The following is a 13824-nucleotide window of genomic DNA, read 5'->3' as shown; positions in this document are numbered from 1 at the left end:
TTTTAAATCTAAGAATTTTCCGTGGTGATCACAGGCTGCAGCTTTGAGTGGGGGTTCTTGGCTGCAGTGAGTATCCATGGAGATGGTTCCTATGGTGACAACAGTCAGGGGCCTTGGAGTCTGCAGCTCAAGAAAGGGAAAGTGAGTCCTAAACTTGAAAGGTTTGGGTAGACAGAGAGAGGCCTAGGGTCAACGAATACAGATCTCTACCCAACGAGATCAATGCCAGGTGATCAATGGTCCAATGACCAGGTAGCCTTCGGTACCCACTCTGACAAAGACAGCACTTCCGGTAAACAACATTAACTGCTTTTTGTTTGGTAACTGGCTTCACCAACCAGCCGCTGGCAGGGTGAAGTCTCACACTTACTGCCCCTGGTCAGTGGTAGTCCAAAAATGAAAAGAACAGGACAGAGCATCCAGGTGGATGAGGCAATTGTGATTTCAGGAAATCTAATTATCGGACTTCTCGACCTTCAAAGTCATCTGACACCTCGGGAAGTCTTAGTAGTACCAGAGAAATCCTGAGGGGGCCTGCTGTTGAACTGATCTCTTCTCCCCTCATCACTGAGGGGCAATTCAGCCTGCTGCTTCAAAGATGCGAGTGCAGAGAACAGAAGGAGCCCCAGTGAATGGCCTCTGGGCCAACTCTCCCACTGCACTCACCAGATAGTCACTTGGATAGCATTAAGGCATGCAATGTTAACCTGGCACAAAAAATAATATAGATTTGTTCTTAAAATGTCAGCATGGAGTGTGACATATCCTGATACACCACATGTACCAAGACATTATTGAATTAGACAGAATTCTGCCCGTTAGAATGTGTACAGATCTACAAACTCTTTATTGGTCCTACTAATAATACAAAACTTGGACATTTGAGATGCCACTTCAAACGCTGGCACAATGAGCCAACTTACAGGTTAAAGGTAACAGTTAAATAAATAAATGCAGTAGCTGCAAATACAGGCAGTGAGATATCCTGCAAAGCAATTTACGTTTTTTTGAACCGTTCCCGGGCTTAGAAACAGAGGCTGGGTAAAAAGCAAAATTCTCCCTAGCTGATCCCATCAAACACCCCGGGACAAACCCAGCACAGGCCCTATACAGATTACAGCTCTCTTTCAATGTCCAGAATAACGATCGAGATAGACGTTCTAACTTTATTAAATGACTGGAATGTTCAGCCCTTGGGGCCAGCTTCTTTGGATTGTGATAGAGAAGGTGATGTGGCAGGTCACTCACTGAGGGTCTGTACAAAGTTAGGGGCACTTCTCCAGTGGAGAGCAGCAGGCACGAGTTGGCAATGGCTTGTCCGCATTGGTGCGGCCTCTGTTGGCAAGTCGGGGCACTGTCGCTGGGCGACAAGGCTGGGAGGATCTTCAGCTTGTCCCTGCTCCTGGCATCCATCATACCCATCCGTACTCGAGAGCCGCGAGGAAAGTTATGGGGAGGGGGCGGGGCATTACCTCATCCAGGAGGGCTCAAGGCCAGAGGTAAGAAAATGGCCACCCTTCCCTCAGCTCTCACTCTCAACTATGGGCACTGCTTACAGGACACAGTTACAGCAAGCACTTCCGTCAGGACCAGGGGCACGCAGCCTGTTTGACTCATGTGAACAGAAAGGATGAGGAAGGGGCACATAAATTCACACCTTTTGGTCTCACCAATTACCATTTCCATGTTGCTAGCCGCTCAAACTTCAGCTGGTTCTTTCCCCTGGGGAAACAACCCCCCCCCCCCACATACCCCTGGCTCCCCTCACTGACGCTAAAGGGCAACAGATTACTACCAGAGTCAGAATGCCTGCTGATTTTTGCTATCTCTGGGTTAATGGACCAGAGCCTATAGGTGCAGATCTATAGACATCAGTGAGACAAGCGATTCAGGACAGCCTCAGACTCCAGAGGCATAAACGCAGCTAGTTGGAGAGCTTCGAGCAAAGTGTGGAACAGAAACCTGAAGTTTATACAAAGAGAGAAGTGTGTGTCAGCGCACATGTATATTTATATATACACACTGTCTTCTCGGAACAGAGCAGCTTTTTGGCCCGGGGCACAGAGTGGGCCTCTCTTACTGCTGCTTACACCCTTCCCTCTTCTCCTTTGATTTCTGTCTCGTCAACCTCTCTTCCTGCCGCCGAGTCGGTGGCACAAATGGGGGCTCGTCCAGGTAGTCGTAGAAACCGTCTGGTGGCACGGCCTGGGAGTGAGGCAACCCTGTGGCAGGGGGAAGAGCAGAAGTTTCTGTTTAGCCAGCGGGAAGGCGTCAATACAGAGGATATTGGAAAAGCTGCAAGTGGCTGGAGTTGGCCCGAGAGGCAGGACTGATTTAGATGTACAGCTCTTGCCCTGTAAGATGTTACCTGGTGGAACTGGATGGACCGTCTCGGGCGAACACTTGGCATTTTTGGTTTTAAAGGTTGGATCTATCTCTTCAGCGATATTTCTTGGAAACAGATACCTACAGCAAAATGTTTAAAAAAAGCTTTAAAAATTTAATTTGAGACACTGATGAATAGATCTAAAAATGCAATGTCGCTGTGGAAACTGTGGGTGTATAGCACTGGCTATATTTAGACTGACAGATCTCTCATTCACTCTGTAGGTGGAACCGTTTATTTCATTTAAAGATGACAGATGAAGATACACAACTTCTGACTCTTCTATGGGACAAATACAAGACCATTTCAAGTCTCTATTCTGCTATTCTATCATGGCTGATTTATTATCCCTCAATCTCATTTCCTGCCTTCTCCCTGTAACCACTGACACCCCTACTCAGCAAGAACCTAGCAACCTCTGCTTTAAATGTATCCATGACTTTTCCTCCACAGAGGTGAATTCCACAGATCCACCACACTCGGACTAAAGGAATTCCTCATCTCTGTCCCTGCATTCCAAGGCTGTGCCCTCTGGTCCTAGCCTCACCCACTATTGGAAACACTCTCTCAGCATTCACTATCTTGGTAGGTGAGTTGGTCTCCGCTGTAATACAGATGCCATGGGTGGTATTCAGGGCAAGGTGGAGGCTCCATTCATTCTAACACTGGAGCCACTGCACCCAGTTAGTTCTCAGTAACTGCAAGCTCCAGGTTTACATCGTTGTAGGTAACTTGGAATAGTCCTCAAGAGAGGCATTCAGGAGCAAAAGTCTGCGATGAAACGGAGGACATTCACATGTAGGATCGTGTGAATAAAACACGCGAGAGTCACTTTATGCGCTTAACAAAAGCCACTGCCCTTTCCTTCCATTACAAACAAACCAAACCTGACACTGACGTCATTATGTCAGACAGTCCCTTAAAGTGAACACAACTCAATGACAGCATTTGTGAATTAAGTAGAACAGTTTCTCTTATGAACAATATCACCCCTTACATTACTCGACACACAAACTCCCTTTTAGTGCGATGGCGACTGGAGTCACTCCCCCACTCACGCGAGTGTGTACCTCGACTGTGTCAGCTGCTCTGCTGGTGATGACCCTCGCTCTGGACTCTGCCCACCACTGGGAGATGGGAATCCTTCTGAATTCAGCCGCTCCTGGCGAGAGAAGCCCGTTCGACTCTAAAGGATGAAGGTGATCGGGTCAAAACCGTTTCAGCAACACAGCCCAATTTCAACTCTCATTCCCCCAACCATTTCATCTTTAAAGTAGCTGCACAGATGAAGGGAGTTTCTGGCTGAACACCCACACTCCATATGGAGTTACAGGAAATGTCTAGATCCCAGTCACTGAGGAGACAATCCATTCAGCTTCAGGCCTTCGGGTGAACTGAGTTCATCCATCTCTTTAGCCAACAAGGGGCACTCGTATGGGTCCCAGCTAGGTCTGTCTGTTTGTTGGAACAGTCTATGTTCCAAGCCAAGACTGGTGACTGTTCGCACTTTTCCTATGCTACATCGATGACTGCATTGGTGCTGCTTCCTGCACCCATTCTGAACTCATCGACAATCCACTTTGCCTCCAACTTCCACCCTATCTTCAAATTCACCTGGTCCATTTCTGACAATTCCCTTCCCTATCTTGATCTCACTCTCTCTATCTCCAGAGACAGCTTATCCACCAATGTCTATTACAAACCCACAGACTCCCACAGCTATCTTGACTACACCTTGTCCCACCCTGCTGCTTGTAAAAACATTATCCCCTTTTCCCAATTCCTCCATCTCCACGGCATCTGCCCTCAGGACAAGACTTTACATTCTAGAACACAGGAGATGTCCTCCTTTTTCAAAGAAAGGGACTTCCCATCCTCCACCATCAATGCTGCCCCAACTGCATCTCTTCCATTTCACATATATCTGCTCTTACCCATCCTCCTACCACCCTACCAGGAATAGGGTTCCTCTCATCCTCACGAGATCTTGTCCCCACCAGCTTCCGTGTCCTGCTCATAATTCTCTGAAACTTCCACCAACTCTAACAGCTTCCCACCACCCAAGCGCATCTCTCTCTCCCCCCACTTTCTGCAGGGATCGTTCTCTACGCGACTCCCTTGTCCAGTCGCCCCTCTCCACTGATCTCCCTCCTGGCACTTATCCTTGCAAGTGGAACAAGTGCTTCACCTGCCCCTACACTTCCTCCCTCACTACCATTCAGGCCCCGAATGGTCCTTCCAGTTGAGGCAACACTTCACCTGTGAGTCTGTTGGGGCCATTTACTGTGTTCAGTGCTCCTGGTGTGGCCCCCTGTGTATCGGTGAGACCTGACGTGGATTGGGAGAACGCCTGGCCGAGCACCTTCACTCCATCCACCAGAACAAGCAAGATCTCTCAGTGGTCACCATTTTAATTCCACTTCCCATTCCAATACATCTATCTATGGCCTCCTCTACTGTCATGATGAGGCAACACTTAGGTTGGAGGAATAACACCTTATGTTCTGTTTGGGTAGCCTCCAACATCGATTTCTCCAGCTTCTGGTAATGCCCTCCACCCCACCCCTCACCATTTCCCATCACCTTTTCCCTCCCTCACCTTATCTCCATGCCTGCCCATCACCTCCCTCTGGTGCTCCTCCCCACCTTTTCTTTCTTCCATGGCCTTCTGTCTCTTTCATCAATCAACTTCTAAGCTCTTTAATTCATCCCTCCCCCCTCCAGCTTTCACCTGCCACCTGGTGTTTCTCTCTCCCCTTCCTCCCACCTTATAAATCTACTCCTCAGCTTTTTTTCTCCAGTCCTGCCAGAGGGTTTCGGCCCAAAACGTCGACTGTACTTTTTTCCCCCATAGAAGCTGCCTGGCCTGCTGAGTTCCTCCAGCATTTTGAGTGTGTTGGTCAGAACACAACAGTGCCAAATACACAGCAGCAGAAAACCAAGAAATCCCCTGGACCTGATTTTCTGCATCCCAGAGCCATGAAAGAGGGAATAATGGACGTATTGGTTGTTGTCTTCCCAAATTCTATTAATTATGCAATGGTTCCTGCAGGCTGGAGAGTGGCAAATATAATCGCAGTGTTTAAAGAGGATGGGAGAGAAAACCGAAAAGTATAGACCTATTAGCTGGCAATGGTACCGGTGGAACTGCCGCAATCTATCACAACACATGTGATAACAAAGCAGCCAGAAAGTACCGAGAGAATTAAAGAAGGTTGGATTCATGCAAGGGGAATGATGTTTGATAAACTTACTGGAGTTTTCTTTGAAAATGTAACTGATAGAACAGGTAAGGGAGAACCTGTGGTTGTGGTGATCAGAAGGCCTCTGAAGTCCCAGATAAAAAGTATAAAAGGGATTGGGGTCAATATCCTAGCAGGGATTTAAAAAATGGGTGTACACAGGAAACAACAGGGGAAGTATGTATTTTTTCCCCCAGAGTGCACAGAGATCACTGTTGCGCCTCAATTATTAACCACAAAAATCAGAGACTGGGCTGAAGGAACCCAATGTTTCTAAATTTACTTTTGACACAAGGTGGGTGGATGTGTGATTTGTGAGGAATACAGAAAGAGCCTCAAGGTGCTTTAGATAAATTTGAGTGAATGGAAGATTAAATGCAGTGCAGCATGGATGCATATGGAATTATTCATGATGGCAGCAAAAAAAACAGACAGAGTATTAATTTAATGGAGATAGATGTAGAAATGTTGACACTCAAAAGGGATCTGCATGTCTTTGTACACCAGCCACTGAAAGCAAATAATTTGACGGTCAAGAGGCTTGGAGTACAGGCGCAATGTGTTTTACATAACTCAACTGGGTCTCCGTGAGACCACACTTGGGAGTGTTGTGTGCGCAGGTTCAATCTTTGCTAGGTAGCTGCCATCAGGGGAACTCACCAGATGGACTACAACAAGGTGGGCTTGCCTAATGAGGAAGGATGGGATTGACTAGCCTTGTACTTTGGAAGAATGAGAGAAGACCTCATTGAAATGTATAGAATTTTCACAGGGTTTGATGGACTGGATGTGGGGGCGTGGTGGGGGGGGGGGGTTAGCACAATAGTAGAGTTAGTAGAGTCTCTACTTCACAGCACCAGGTTCAATGCTGACTCCAGATCGGAATCAGGTTTAATATCACCGGCATGTGTCGTGAAATTTGCTAACTTAGCAGCAGTTCAATGCAATGCACGATAATATAGAAAGAAAAAAAAGTAAATCAATTACAGTTTAAATTATATATATTTTTTTAAGTGCAAAACAGAAGTTTACTTTAAAAAGAAAGGTAGTGTTCACAGGTTCAATGTCCATTTAGAAATCAGATGACAGAGGGGAAGAAGCTGTTCCTGAATCACTGAATGTGTTGCTTCAGGCTTCTGTACCTCCTTCCTGAGGGTAACACTGAGAAGAGGACATGACCTGGTCCTTAATAATGGAAGTCACCTTTCTGAGGCACTGCTCCTTGAAGATGTCAGATACTGTCTGTGAGCACTTTGCAAGTTCCTTCTGAGATGGCATGGGCCTCTTCCAGCTCTAGATTTCTCTGACATTGCAAAGATTAATTGGCCGCAGTAAATTCCACCCCCTCAACCCCCCGGTGTGTGGATGGGTGGTAGAATCCGGAGCAAGTTGATGAGAAAGTGGAGAAGAGGGAAATAAAACGGAATTCGTACAGGTTTACTGTAAATGGTGTTTGATATTGGAAATGGGCCTGGTGGTCTGAAGAGCCTATTTTTCTGTGCTGTGTGGCTGCATGATGTTTCCCTTGGCTGTGCAGCCTAGAAACAGTGGAGATAGGAGGTGATACTTCCTCACTCAGAGGGTAGTGAACCTGTGGAATTCTCTACCACAGAGGCTGCAGAGGCCATGTTCATGAACACAGTCAAGAAGCAGATAGCATTTTTTTTAAGATACAAAAGGAGTCAACAGACTTCGGGAGAAGGCTGGAGTCTATAGGAGATGTGCTGACAGGCAAGACTGTGCTGAATGATGATGCAGGCCATGACTCCTGCACAATTTTTCCTCAGACCATAAAAACATAGGAGCAGAATTCGGCTGTTCATCCTTTCGAGTCTGTCCCACCATTCACCCTTACTAATAAAGAACGGACCAGGCTTGGCTTTAAATACACCCTATGACTTGGCCTCCACAGCCGCTTGTGCCACTGAATTCCACAGATTCAATATTTCTCTTGCCAGACGTCCTTACCCGCCTCTCCCACCTCTCTGGGGAATTGTTGCTCTCTCCGGAGCACGGTCTCCTGAGCTCCTTGGACTGCTTGTGGGCTTTCAGCTCCTGTCTTTGCATGTACCGGGCAATTTCCTGAAAGTCACAAATTTGGTTTCGGTTAGGGCTTAGTTTTTGGCAACAAAGGCAACGCAAGAGGAGCAACTGTTTGCATACGGGAGTGCGGGGGTGGGGGAGCTGCAGTGCCAGACAGGGGTGGGGTGAACCAGCTGGTTTTAGGATAACGTGGAAAACAGGGCTGTGGTGAGGAAGGATCGGGGGTGAGTGTGTCTCAAAGGACAGCCAACTCAATCTACCCTAGAGCAAACAGTCCCTAAGCCACACAAACAAAGAGACCAGTTCATTGCCAAATATTTAGATCTGTGGTCAGTGCTGATAACAATTATGTTCTCAGGAGACTGAACTGACTCGAGAAGGAATTTTTACGTCCCGAGAGGATACTTCAAACCACATCTTAATTTCAATAGAAATATTGTATTTATATGTCTTATTTATGTGCAAAAGCGAAGAAATCAAGATAGTCTAATCTCGGATGGTAAAATGTTACTGAGCACTTTGATGATGACATCACATGCCTCAAGTATAGTGGGATGTCACCGTCAGAGGGTGCCTGGTCCAGTTGTCCAGTGGGCAGCAGTTAACACAAAATGGACTCAAATATTTCAACAGCTATGAATTTGCTTGCTAACACGAGGAAATCTGCAGATGCTGGAAATTCAAGCAACACACACAAGATGCTGGTGGATCACAGCAGGCCAGGCAGCATCTATAAGGAGAAGCACTGTCGAATTTTCGGGCTGAGTCCTGACGAAGGGTCTCAACCCGAAACGTCCACAGTGCTTCTCCCTATAGATGCTGCCTGGCCTGCTGTGTTCCACCAGCATTTTGAATTTGTTTGCTATGCATGATTTACTTCATAAAAAAATAGAAACAGATGTGTTTTTTTTTTGAAAAAACCATTTGCAGGCAAACAAGAAAAGAACCCTCAAAATTAAAAACAAACATTGAGCACAAACATCTCACCACAGACAGAGGAAGCCTGTGAGCTATTTAATAGGCAAAATGGTCTCTCAGACAAAGTTCAGCCTGCTTTCCCTTCTACCGCTGATTGGTCAGGAGCAAGGAAACCTCCCCAGTTCTTCACTGCAGTATTGTGGGACTGTTCTGTCCATCCCGCGGGAAAGAGCATGCTTCAGCCTTTCTGCACTTCTAGCCACTGCAGCACTCTCCAAAGCACTTGCACCTTGTGAAGCCAAGTTGCCCACTGTTCTGACAACCCAGTCACTATGGCCCTTAACGGAAGTTTCACTTGCCACCAAATGCCTGAAACCAGCAGGAACTTTGTCATTTCCTTGTGTATTATACATAACAAGATATTTTTAAAATTAGATAACACTTCCCCTGCTGATGTGTGCACATTCCAAAATGTTGTATCTTTGAGGTACATCACAAACTTTGCTTTGTGGATCGAGAACTGGCTTGCTCACAGAAGGCAAAGAGTGGCTGTGGACAGGTCATATTTTGTGTGGAGGTCGGTGGCCAGTGGAGTGCCTCAGGGATCTGTTCTGGGACCCCTACTCTTGAGATTTTTATAAATGACCTGGATTAGGAAGTGGAGGGATGGGTTAGTAAATTTGCTGATGACACAAATGTTGGGGGTTTTGTGGATAGTGTGGAGGACTGTCTGAGGTTACAGCGGAACATTGATAGGATGTAAAACTGGGCTGAGAAGTGGCAGATGGAGTTCAACCCAGATAAGAGTGAGGTGGTTCATTTTGGTAGGTCAAGTATGATGGCAGAATATATTATTAATAAGACTCTTGGCAGTGTAGAGGATCAGAGGGATCTTGGGGTCTGAGTCCATAGGACACTCAAAGCTGCTGTGCAGGTTGACTGTGTGGTTAAGAAGGCATATGGTGCATTGGCTTTCATCAATCATGGGATTGAGTTTAGGAGCCAAGAGGTAATGTTGCAGCTATATAGGACCCTGGTCAGACCCCACTTGGAGTACTGTGATCAATTTTGGTTGCCTCACTACAGGAAGGATGTGGAAAGCATAGAAAGGTGCAGAGGAGATTTATAAAGATGTTGCCTGGATTGGAGAGCATCTGCCAATAAGTATGAGAATAAGTTGAGAGAACTCGGCCTTTTCTCCTTGGAGCAATGGAGGATGAGAGGTGATCTGATAGAGGTATACAAGATGATGAGAGGCACTGATTGTGTGGATAGTCAGAGGCTTTTTCTCGGGGCTGAAATGAGAGTGCACAGTTTCAAGGTGCTTGGAAGCAGGTACAGAGGAGATGTCAGGGTTTAAATTTTAATTACGCAGAGAGCGGTGAGTGCGTGGAATGGACTGCGGCAATGGTGGTGGAGGCGGATACAATAGGGTCTTTTAAGAGACTCCTGGATAGGTAAGTGGAGCTTAGAAAAATAGAGGGCTGTGAGTAACCCTAGCTAACTTCAAAGATAAGGACATGTTCGGCACAGCTTTGCGAGCCCAAGGGCCTGTATTGAGCTGCAGGTTTTCTACGTTTCTATGAACTCCAGCACACACACAGTTCAAAGGCAGGCTCTCAATCCAAATCATCGACCACTCCTCTGCCTCCGCAGATGCCACTGGACCCAGTGAGTTTCATCAGCAGTTTGATTTTAGTTAAAAGTTGAAGTTACTGTTTCTGACAAGGATCCTGCAATAAATTCAAAGACTGCAAATGCAGGTCGTCAGTGGAAAACTAAAAATCCTGCACAGTGGTCTACAGGGATCATTAGGGTGTGGGGACTGGATACAAACTAATGATCCATATTATCCCATCAAAACCGCTGGGTCAGATATGGAGCAAAGGTCCCAGGTGAGGACTGAGAATGCAATTCTCAGCGTTTTATTAAATACACAAAATATGTAAAAGTTAGATTGGTGCTTGAGCCTCTGCAGCCAGGCTCGGATCTGTGACTGTTACCCACCGTGCTAGGACTGGCACCTACCGTTTCACCACTGGGAAAGGATGAAAGAGAGAGCCATCAGGCTAAGACTATCAGCTCCTTGGCTGTAGTCCACACCCTTCTCCCACAGGGGGAAATCCCAGAGCTCTGAGGAGCTAATCCCAGATTCAGTGTCTGGGAAACACTTCAAAGCTGACCAGTACCTACCCCTGCCTGGGCATGCCCCACCCACCCGGGCACACCTCAGTGGTACCCTCCTGGATGGAGGTCAGAGCTTCACTGGCCGACTCTGACAATAGTCAATGTTTGATCCAGTCAGTGTGGATGGGAAAGGTTGAGAGGAATATGGGCCAAACACAAGCAAGAGGGATGGGCTTAAGTGGGTGTCTTGGCTGGCAGGGACCAGTTGGGCCAAAGGGCCTGTTGACTCTAAGACAATTGAGGGACAACATCTGGGGCAGGTTCGCTGTCTGAGAGTTTGCCCCCTCCTGGCCACATCACACCGATTACATCGGGCAATGAGACTCCAGCTCACTAATACCCGACATTAGTCCTTCTCATCCTGACCAAGCTCTTGGGTTATACCGACCTACCCAACCCTGTGCAGGAAGTCCTGAGAAACCATATCTCCCACCCGGAGAGACTTGCCTCATCCTGTGCAACCTGCGCAGTGCGAAAGTCCTCCTCTTGATTCTTTTGGCTCCTTGATTTCTGCAAGACATTTTAAAAAAAATTTAAGCTTGAATTTATTAGTGAGACAAACTACTGGCAGTGAAAATGAAGGACGTATGATAATGCACCCAAACCTCTCCCTCTTCCAGTGATAGACCATCTCAAGTCAGAGTGTCACTCTGACAAAAAGCACTGCCTCGTTTCCTTCTCTACCTCACGTAGGTCTACAGTAAAACCTTAATACAGGTCAGACCCTATCTGTCCTCCTGATAAAAGCAGTGGCTCCCAACTCTTTTTTTTAATGCCGTGGAACTTTACTATTAACCGAGGGATCTATGGACCCCAAGACATGGTCTCATGGACCGACTGAGGCAGGGGACTGAATGTTTAATGTGCAAGTGTGATGGAAATCATGCAGGTTGCTTTGTCCTGGCTGGTGTAATTATAACATCAGACTTCTCCGCAATTTGACAGCTCAGAAGATGGGTTCTTCATCCAACATCTGACCTGCTGTTGTGGCCATTGTACTTATGAGGCTGGTCCAGTTGAGTTTCTGGACAATGGTGACCTACAAGATGTTGAGAGAGAGGATAATTGGTGGCAAAGCCAATGTCAAGGGTGAGTGATCGGATTCTGTGGGCAGAGTCAAGATGGTACTGGTGAATTATTTACCAGGCTACTTACAAATCTTCAAAAACTTTTTCTCTGCAATCTCACTGCAATCTGCAGCCTGCAACTTCCCTTTAAGCAACATACTTTTGAACTTTCTTAATGAACTAGCGATTTCACAATCTTATAAAGGATTTGGTGGACTTAAATCTCAGAAATGCAGTTATAGCACCTTTAAGTGAATGAAGGCACATTGCCATGGGCGGAAGAGAGGGAGGAGGAGGGGGAATCTCCAAGCCAGGCTGAAATGTCGAGGAATAAAACTCCCTCTACCCAGCATCTTGGAGAACGAGACTGAGGACCTAAGGGCATGATTGCTGTTTCGGAAGGAAATGAGCCATTGACGTGTTCTGTGTTTCACAGAAAGGTGGCCCACTCCAGATGCTCTGACTTGTCAGCAAGACCTGAGGGCGTCTCAGTACACTGGATGGACTTGGCTGCTGATTCGGAGAAGGCAGAGGATGTGGTTCTGGGTTTCATAATAAACACTTTGTCATGCTCGGACCCAGCGTCGTTTCCCCAGCCTGGAATATTTGATGATTAAGTGACGACCATCCTACTTATCCCATGATCCTGACCGCAGTGGGCATACCGTCAAAAGCAGGCACTAAACAAGCACTCGAAGTTTGATTGCTGTGATTAGCAAGCACGAAACAGCCTACCCTGATGCCTTCCAAATCATTGTTGGGGGCTTCAGTCAGGCTTGTTTGAGGAAAACTCTGCCCTGTTATCATCATGTCACCTGCAGCAACAAAGGTCCCAGCACACTTGACCAATGTTACACGATTATTAGGAATGTCCAAACTGTATTTCAGGAGATCTGATCACTCAGCTGTCCTCCCCCTACCTACACACAGGCCAAGGCTAAAGAGCACGGCCCAGAGACGAGTAACAAAGAGGATTCACCTGAGACAGAGGGGTGGCAATGAAGTTGCTACAAGTCAATGAACTGGATTGTGTTTAAGAACTCATCAGAAGATCTGAACAAATACACCACCATCGTCACAGAGTTTATTAAAACAGTTGTAGGCAAGCGTGCCCCACAAGATCAGTCAGAGTCCTCCCCAACCAGAAGCCTTGGATGAACTTTGAGATCTGCAAAGTGCAGATCAGTGGCATTTAGGTCTGGTGACTAAATTAAATGCAAGAGTTTCAGATACTATTTCCGGAAAGCCATCTCACGTGTGAAGTGGCAATTCCAGACCAAACTTGAGTCACTGAAGAATGTTCGACAGCTGTGGTAGGGCTTGAGTGCCGTCACCTCCTACAAAGTGAAACCAAGCGACAGAGGTGACAACAAGGCTTCGATCCCCGATGAGCTCAATGGTTCTATGCTCGCTTTCACAATCAAAGCATGGAGGCACCTTTACGAACTCCCTAGCCCCCTGAGGACCCTGTGATTTCAGTCTCTGAGGCCAACATGAGAGCCTCCTTCAGGAGGGCGAACCCATGGAGGGCACCCGGCCCAGACAGGGAACCTGGCCAAGTACTAAAGACCTGTGCTGGTCATCTGGCTGGAGAGTTCACTGAGATCTTCAACCTCTCGCTTTGACAGTCTGAGAAACCCACCTGCTTCAAGCAGGCTTCAAATAATGTGGTGCCTAACAAGAATGTGGTAACCTGCCTCCGTGATGACCATCCAGTAGCACTTCCATCCACTGTGATGAAGCTGATGAGGAAATATACAAACTCCTGCCTGAGAAGTGACTTGGATCTGTTCCAATTTGCCTGCAGTCTGTTTCATTGGATCCTTGTGGAATATTTGTACATTGAAGATGAATACTTCAGAATGCTTTTCACTGACCGTAGCTCAGTATTCAATACTCTCATCCCCTGAAAACTAATCAATAAACTTCAAGTCCCAAGCCTCCATGCCTCCTCGTGTAACTGGATCCACGATTTCCTCAT

The 13824-nt window shown here is 46.8% G+C and overlaps 1 protein-coding gene across 4 annotated transcripts in view; it reads right to left on the bottom strand.

The window, feature by feature from the left end:
• Positions 1–828: 828 nt before the first annotated feature.
• The window catches only part of ccdc187 (coiled-coil domain containing 187), a 62957-nt gene continuing 49961 nt past the window's right edge, over positions 829–13824 (bottom strand). For all 4 annotated transcript variants that reach the window (XM_059952109.1, XM_059952108.1, XM_059952107.1 and 1 more), the window contains exons 8-12: positions 11224–11286; positions 7597–7710; positions 3457–3572; positions 2369–2466; positions 829–2222 (exon numbers count right to left, since the gene is read on the bottom strand). In XM_059952109.1, the coding sequence (XP_059808092.1) occupies positions 2077–2222; positions 2369–2466; positions 3457–3572; positions 7597–7710; positions 11224–11286 (537 nt within the window). In that variant the 3' untranslated portion in view covers positions 829–2076. The remainder of the gene's footprint in view (positions 2223–2368; positions 2467–3456; positions 3573–7596; positions 7711–11223; positions 11287–13824) is intronic.

Source organism: Hypanus sabinus, chromosome 27 (genome assembly GCF_030144855.1).
Source record: "Hypanus sabinus isolate sHypSab1 chromosome 27, sHypSab1.hap1, whole genome shotgun sequence".
NCBI classification, from domain to species: domain Eukaryota; kingdom Metazoa; phylum Chordata; class Chondrichthyes; order Myliobatiformes; family Dasyatidae; genus Hypanus; species Hypanus sabinus.
The sequence above is the reverse complement of the archived record's forward strand: the minus strand, read 5'-3'. Positions and strand labels throughout refer to the sequence as shown.